The sequence below is a fragment of the Conger conger genome, chromosome 15, assembly GCF_963514075.1.
Source record: "Conger conger chromosome 15, fConCon1.1, whole genome shotgun sequence".
In the NCBI taxonomy this organism is placed as follows: Eukaryota; Metazoa; Chordata; class Actinopteri; order Anguilliformes; family Congridae; genus Conger; species Conger conger.
This window is the reverse complement of record NC_083774.1, coordinates 20,334,888-20,342,387: the sequence shown is the minus strand read 5'-3', so window position 1 is coordinate 20,342,387 and position 7,500 is coordinate 20,334,888. Positions and strand designations below refer to the sequence as shown.

Sequence of the window (7,500 nt, the reverse complement as noted above, 5' to 3'; positions counted from 1 at the left end):
AATTAATTATAATGTAAATTAAGAGGAGTGGATATATACTGTGTGCGTATATACTTTATATACCGTATATAAAGCAGTAATAAAAAATCACATTCTGCCACCCATATGTATTTCCAGATGTGTGGTTTGGTTTCGTGGCTAATGTGTTCTCTGTGGGGGAAGTGGGGCATGTGATTTCGGTTCAGAGAGGGAGACAGAGCAAGCCCCTGGTGCTCCAAAGTTTGAGCAGCACCCTTCTGTGAATAATGGATCATCCAGTGCCCTCAACCCTGCCAGTCACTCCTGCCCATTCCCCCCTCTCCCTCCCACCCTCCATCCCTCCCTCCCTTGCATTCCAGCTTTGAACATCCCCATCTCCCTGCTGTGAAACAGGAAAAGCAAGAAAAAAGCGTGCTCACACACAGCCCACCGAATGGATAAACACGTGAAGCACTGGAGTGAACAGTGCCTGGTGATTATTCAGAGATGGCCAGGCTATAAAGGGGGAAGAGTGGGGGTGTGTGGGGTTTGTTGTTTACTGATACAAGGGGGCAGAAGAAGCATGTCTGCATGTTGTGGAAGCATTTTATCAATCGCTCAGTGTGGGGGAAAATGTTCCTTCCAAAAGCCACAAACGGTGTAAGCCACCTTCCGACGCCTTCTGTTGCAGCCGTGCCACTGTTGCACAATTGCGGCATTTGTCGCGAGTCAGTGATTTTCCTCTGTGTGCACCTCAACCTGGAGCTGGCGAGGGAGATGTTTATTGCCACCGTTCAGAGAGCTGGGGGTAGGCATTGTGATTTCACAAAAAGCACAGCGGACTGAAACTACATGTTGCCTTTGTGTGGGAAATATTTCCCCCAACATGATGTGCTTCTCAAGCCTAATAGTTCCACTTTTTTTTGTTAGATAATGTGTACAGTTTAAGGAGACAGAAGTCAGGAGCTGATTTCGACAAGTCAGTCCTCAAGGAATAATCTCTTCACACTTGAAAAGACTCCAACTACCTGAATTCCAGTTTTTTTCCCTACACTCATCCCAGGGGAAAGCTGAGTTATTCTCTCTCTCCCCCCCCTCTCTCTCTCTCTCTCTCTCTCCCTTCCTTCTTCTCTGCAGTCCATGTTGCATTCTTGAATTGGAAGTTCACCACTTGAGTTCTCTTAAAACTTGGGGTTCGGTGGAGTTATTCTTGAGAAATATACTTGAATCCCTATCCAATATCCATGAAAATATGCATAATAAGGCACATAACTGTACAGAAAATAGTACATAATGGTGTTAGCAGAGTTCAGCTGAATCATAATGCTAATAACAGCCCTGGGTGCTAGTGGAGCCATGTATCTGACTCAACAGATGCTTGTGAAACAACAAACACTAGCGCAACATTCAGCCTGATGAGATGAGCCATTAACAATGGAGGATCTGTCTCGGGAGCTGTCCCTGCTCTTGGACAGCTGTCACGTACAACAGCAGCACTGCTTCCCATAGGCTCCGCCCTGGCCACCTGCAGCGCTTCGGAGACTGAGTAAATCATGGATAAATCTTGACACTTTTTGAAAAAAAACATTTCAAGTCTAAAATTCAGATAGAGCTGCTTTACCTTCTTTCCTTTCTAAGCGTGTCTCTCAAGCTGCCAGCAGCTTTGTAGCAGAATTCTCAATAAAGCTGTTACCTGTAAAAAACCTTGAGTTTCCTCCGACATGCTGGCACGCGTTCTACTGGTGACAGCTGCTTCCTCGTAGTGGGTTCACCGCGGACACGAGATTCATTTGTGCAAGTGAAAGTAAAACTAGCGTAAAAAATTGGACCAATTAAATGCATATTGGACCGTGTGTGGATAACTAGGGAAAGTAGTAAGTGTCTGAGTGAGTGAGAGGAGATGAGGAGGGAGCTGGAGATAATATGGAATGGGAATATTACTCTGGCTTATTAAGCTCTCTTATTAAGTCTCTCTCTCTCGCAAGCACTTACTAACTCTGTCCGTCTATCCGTCTTGGTGGTGCTGGGGTGGGGGCACGCCTCTCTAAATCTCTATGTGCAAACAGAGATATTTCCATATATGTTGTTGTGCTGAGGGCTCTAGAGAAATCCTGTTTGTAATGAAGACTGCTCCTGCTCCGTGCCTTTACTTAGCATTCAACATACTGCTTGATAATTCTCCCTCCTCATGTTTTTTTCATTCCCCTCTATTTGTTTCTTGTCTCTCACTCTCTACGCTCCCCCCGCTCTCCTCTGCTTTTTTCTCACCCCGCATCCTCCTGTCTCCCTCTCCTTGTCTCTTACGTCTCGTCTGCACTCCCTGTCTATCTCCCTCCCTCCCTGTCTCCGTCCCTCAGCTTCAGTCGTTCCTCCAGGTGAACATCAGTCAGGTGCACGTCGACGAGTGCGTGGAGATGGACTGCGGGAGCAGCAGTGGCTGTTCTAACCACCTGACCATCAGCGACACCCCCACCGTGGTGGATTCTGGGAGCATGTCGCTGGTGTCCGTGACGGTGACAGACACTCCCGTGTGCAGCTGCTCAGGAAGAGACCACGTGCACCAGACCTGTGCTTCCTATCACAGAAACCCCTGTTACAATGGCGGAGCCTGCATCGACAGCCAGAGTGGATACAGGTGAGGCACGTCAGGGTCCCTGTCATACCACTATCCACAGGCAGAGCAGGTACAGCAGTCAGTGTCTTAGCATTATGAAAGCAGGTTCAAGCAAGTATTGGTGTCTTACCCTAATGAGAGTGAAGTTCTTTACTTCCAGGTACAACACGTTAGCCACCACTACAACACTAGATTGTTCAAACTGGCTTGAATGTAAGTCAGTGATCATATGGGTGTGAACGTTGGGGAGGAATCTCCAGGGAAGGCTCATGGTTCACTGGTGAGCCGGCAGCAGGCTTTAGGACCAGTGTGCTGCGACCCTGTGCTTGGAGATCTTTGGGCTCTTCTGGGTTCTACTGGATCTACCTTAAAATCAGCAGTTACCCCTGGCTCAATGAATCACGTGAGGTGTGCTAACTTTACTCAGCTGCTTTATTTATAAATTCAGTGGTGAGTAACAACAAAACCTAGCAGAGCCTGGGGCTTGCCCCGGGCCAGTTTTTCAAAGCCACTGGATTAGGAGTAAACAGAACAGATACATGTTACGTCAGGTGTCTAACCTTCACAGAAAGAGCACATCCATGTGAGGACTGTCTTTATTCTTCTGCAAATAGAGCCAACGTAGTTATTAACAAAGGCCTTCACTGTGATGGGTTCAAGTGCTGGGTCAGCAATGGAAGTGTGTCCTTGAGCACTTTTTCAGATCTCCAGCGGTGATCCAAGACTAAGACATAGGTGTGTAAACACAGTAAAAAAACATTTTTTTTTATATTTTAGTCAGGAGAGACCTGAACCTCTCTCACTCATTCTGTGTGGGGTCAATAATGGCTCTGCCAATAAAAGTTGTATCTGGATACAGGCTGCATGGCCAGCTGTAAAGGGTGTCTGAAAGACAAAACACTTCATTACTCTTTTTATATATTGAGTGGGATTTAATATGGGGATAATAGGATGATACTGTTTAGGAATTTAGTAATTTAGTACTTGGCATGTAACTCATACATTCACACATAATTTTTATGAACCAGTAGTGTGAATCCATACTGTTACACCGTTATCATCAGTTTAACAATAACATCAGATTTATGAATCAGTACATGAAACCATGACAGCTTTCAAGCAGTATTTCTCTGGAACAATTTGCAGATATCAGAATAGAGCCTGTCACAAGAAAAGGTTTACTTTGTGCTGAATAGAATATCAAGTGAACTTGATGAATCAAGCATCTATGCACGTCTAATTTTCTTACCTGCAAGACACATTGTTAACGGCAAGAGAAAAGTCTCCTCAAGGCTGTTTTTGAAATGAATTCTTTTTTTTAAATGTATTGTTCACACATCCACTGGGTAAATTGATTTGCAGGTGAATAGTACATGCCGAGCCCTCGCAGACGCTAGCTGTACTGCCAACTTAGTGACTCTGGTTTGGGAATGGGGGATGAATTTATTAGCACAATTTTGCTCTTGTCTTCTTGTTCTTATTCATCACGTAATTGGCGGAGTTTAAGAACCCCACCGCCTCACCTCAGTGGCTTGGCTTTGATGTGAACCGCACACTTTTTCTCCTGTGCTGTTCCGGACAGGAACACGCTTCTCCCCAGCTGATTAAAGGAATGTGAATTTGGGAGGGAGCGGGTTTTGCGGCACAGTGTCTGTTTTTCATCATTTTTTCATGTGCCGTGACATTGATTCTTTGTCATTATAATTGACTCAACAAGTCCGTTCATTTTCTTTGAGGTATTAAAGCAATTTGTTTGAAGCACATGATTTGCATTGTCTCGGTATTGTATACATTCCCATCGCCCAGAGACTGTGTGGGCACGTGAGTAATGAGACTGACATATGGAAGCACTGCATTAATGTAAGGCACTGCCTTCTACAGACTAACATTTCATTAACATTACCATTATCTTTCATCACATGTCCAATTAGTGCCCTCAAATTCATGGCAGAGCCTTTCTAAGGAAATGAAAAAGCAAAATTATTACCACACTCTTGCAGGGGAAAAAATGTTGAAATGAAAAAACTTTTCATTAAATCAAGAATGCAAACCCTGGATTATTTTTTTTTTGTTTTTTTGTTAGAATAATGAAATACATAATGTACGAAGCAGCCACATACAATGATGCTTAGGGTATCCAACCAAAGGCTAATCCTGCCTTTAATTTTCTGGAGACGAGCTGCATTTTTACAGATTAACGAAAATTACATTCAAAACCCCAATTTGATATGTATGTTAAACATCATGAAATGCGGGATTTATGTCGCCCCTAAGCTGCTCTTCCTTGCGGCGGTGTCGTGTGGAGCCGTGGAGGTGCTGGACAAAGCTGATATTCAGCTCGCTCCTGCAGCGCGCTAGCCTTTATGCTACATGCATGGTAGCACTTATATTTCAAGCCTCAGAGATCGCGTACTGTCACAGCGAGAGAGTTCAGCGCTTTCTCCTCCTTTGTCTGGGCTCTGACACTCCTGACGGCATTAGTCACACACTGCTGGAAGGAGGACGCAGGCATGGGGTAGGGGTAGGGGTGGGGTGGAGGGGGGCTAGGTCTGTGGACCAGCTTGTAGCTTACTCACATTGTCATCCACACAGAGCCTTTAGATTTCAGTTACTGTGTGAACCTGAAAAAAACGACTGCAACCTTCTAGTTTTAATCAGGAGCATTGCCCTTTCCCTCCGCAGCATCAAGTGCTCTTGCTTTCCTCGCTTTTACTGTGTATTTTTATGAGACCAGGTACTTTTCTGGGCCTCTTTTCAAAAGCCAAATACTGTATAAGGATCCTGCTCCAGGTTCACTACTGACATTGAAGAGGGTAATGCTCCAGTAAAAGGTAAAGGTAGAGCCTCTACCAGTCCCATAAGTACTAGGTACTTAACCGGGACAATATTTGGGGAAATGACACAATTGCTACTGGCAAAAAGAGGGTAAATATTAAGAAACTACACCTGAAATACTTAGAAACACCTTCTCTATTACCTGTCAATTAAAGTGGCTACTGTACCTTGAAGTTTTAAATCAAAGCTTTAGGTTGGTTATTGTGTGAGTTTAATTGTATTGTGTACTTCATTCAGAAGATACCTTCTTGGAAGCAGCTGCATTAGAAAGTAATTTCCTAGGCAGTGTACAAATACAGGCTATAACAAAGATAAGCCTTGATAACTATGATATAGTGACTTGAATTGATAGGTAGCACAGGAGGTGTTTCTAAGTCCTTACAGTTATAGTTTCTTAATATTCTTCACCTATATTTTACCAGTGGTGATGACCTAATTATGTGCTATCCTTACATCATATGTATTTTGTACTGTGTGTACTTATGGGACTGTAAAAGAAAGTGTTACCTTCAAGAACATTTGTCTTCATCCTGAAACCTGTTGAAACTAACTTTGTTTCACTACCAGTGTGCACTCCGTAGTATGTACTACTGGATCTGACTGCCAGCAATACCTGTCCCAGATGTTAATACATTCCATTCATATATAGCCTGTGGTCAATTTATCCAGTCTTGCTTTGCTGAATTTTAATATTTGTTTGGCTCCATATGAGTCCATGAGTACTGTAGCTGTCAACATAAACTGGAACCTCAATCTGTTCTGCTGTCAAACAGCCAAGATCAGTCCAGACTAATTGGCAATATTGGCAAAAAACTTGACACCTATATCTTTGACAAATGAAATGATTAGTTGTGACTGAGGAATACATATTTATTGTACAAAGGGTGATATTCATTTTTTGACTTCTGTGTTGCCTGTTTTTGAACTCGGAGAAGGATAGGTTAGGTGCACAGTTGGACAATGATGCTTTCATTTTCTCTTCATTATGGGCACCACTGTGATTGCAATTTGAGTGTGTCTGTGGAAAAGTACTAACAATTTTGCATATGCATCCAGCAATTTTATCCAGGTCATGTCTATTTACACTTTACATAAATTGATCAAATCAAAGTTTATATATTGCAGGGTATGTTGAAAACATTTCAGCATTTTAGTTTGTGCCTACACTAAGTGGCACTCAGTATTTCAAATTACCCAGTGCTTGCCTAGTGGTACACAGGATGATAGTTTTGGAACCCCTTTAACCTCATATGAAAATGAAGAATAATTTTGAATTAATTGAAAAAGAGAACAAATTCTGTCTAAATAAAGATGTTTTGTTGAAACTGTTCAGAGCCAACATTTTGAAACTCTCTCTGAATGTTTTTTTTTTCTCTTTACATAAAAATGCAGTACCTTTGTCAAAGCTGATTTTCCTTTGCCTTATACAGGAAAATACATCTGAGATATGCAGTGTGAAGGACAAAGTTATATATTTCAAACCCACTAGGGGAGAGTTGTGCTTTCTGAAAGATGGCACCCTTCCCTGCTTTACATTAAGTGGCCCCCAGCCCCTCTAACACGCCAGTTCTTCAGCCATGATAAAAATGTTAACAGTGCAGAATTGGCTTCAGTTTAACCCAGCCTACAAGGCATAATACATGAAGACCTGACATGGTAAAGACAATCAGCTGTTTCGGGCGGAGGAGATATTCAGCTGAAACTAAATGAAATTGAATGTGAACAAATTAATTCAACAAATCATTTTTCAGACATCTTAAAGGGAAAAGAGTCATGCTGAAGATGAACCTATCTTCATACCTTGTTGTACAACTTTCTGTTTATACTGAAAATAATTGATCACTTACAGCCATATGTTGTTATTGCATTTAATTGTTATGATATGCATGTCTGTAACATGGATAAAGTTCATGAAGTATATTAACCTAGTATTTTACACGACAAGCTATAGCCATTCTGTACCTTCCAGTGGTGGGTAAATGGGCAGTTCAGTACTAGGTAATGGTTTACACTCTCTGGAGTGAATAGCATACAGGTATCAATGCCTCTTGAGGTGGTTTTGTCTGTAATGGAACCTAATGTTGATGTGTATC

The 7,500-nt window shown here is 42.5% G+C and overlaps 1 protein-coding gene across 1 annotated transcript in view; it reads left to right on the top strand.

Annotated features, from left to right (window-relative positions):
- LOC133111067 (neural-cadherin-like) overlaps positions 1–7,500 on the top strand; it is a 95,362-nt gene that overhangs the window by 58,665 nt on the left and 29,197 nt on the right. Inside the window, exon 22 of the mRNA XM_061221227.1 lies at positions 2,316–2,593. Within this exon, the coding sequence (XP_061077211.1) occupies positions 2,316–2,593 (278 nt within the window). The remainder of the gene's footprint in view (positions 1–2,315; positions 2,594–7,500) is intronic.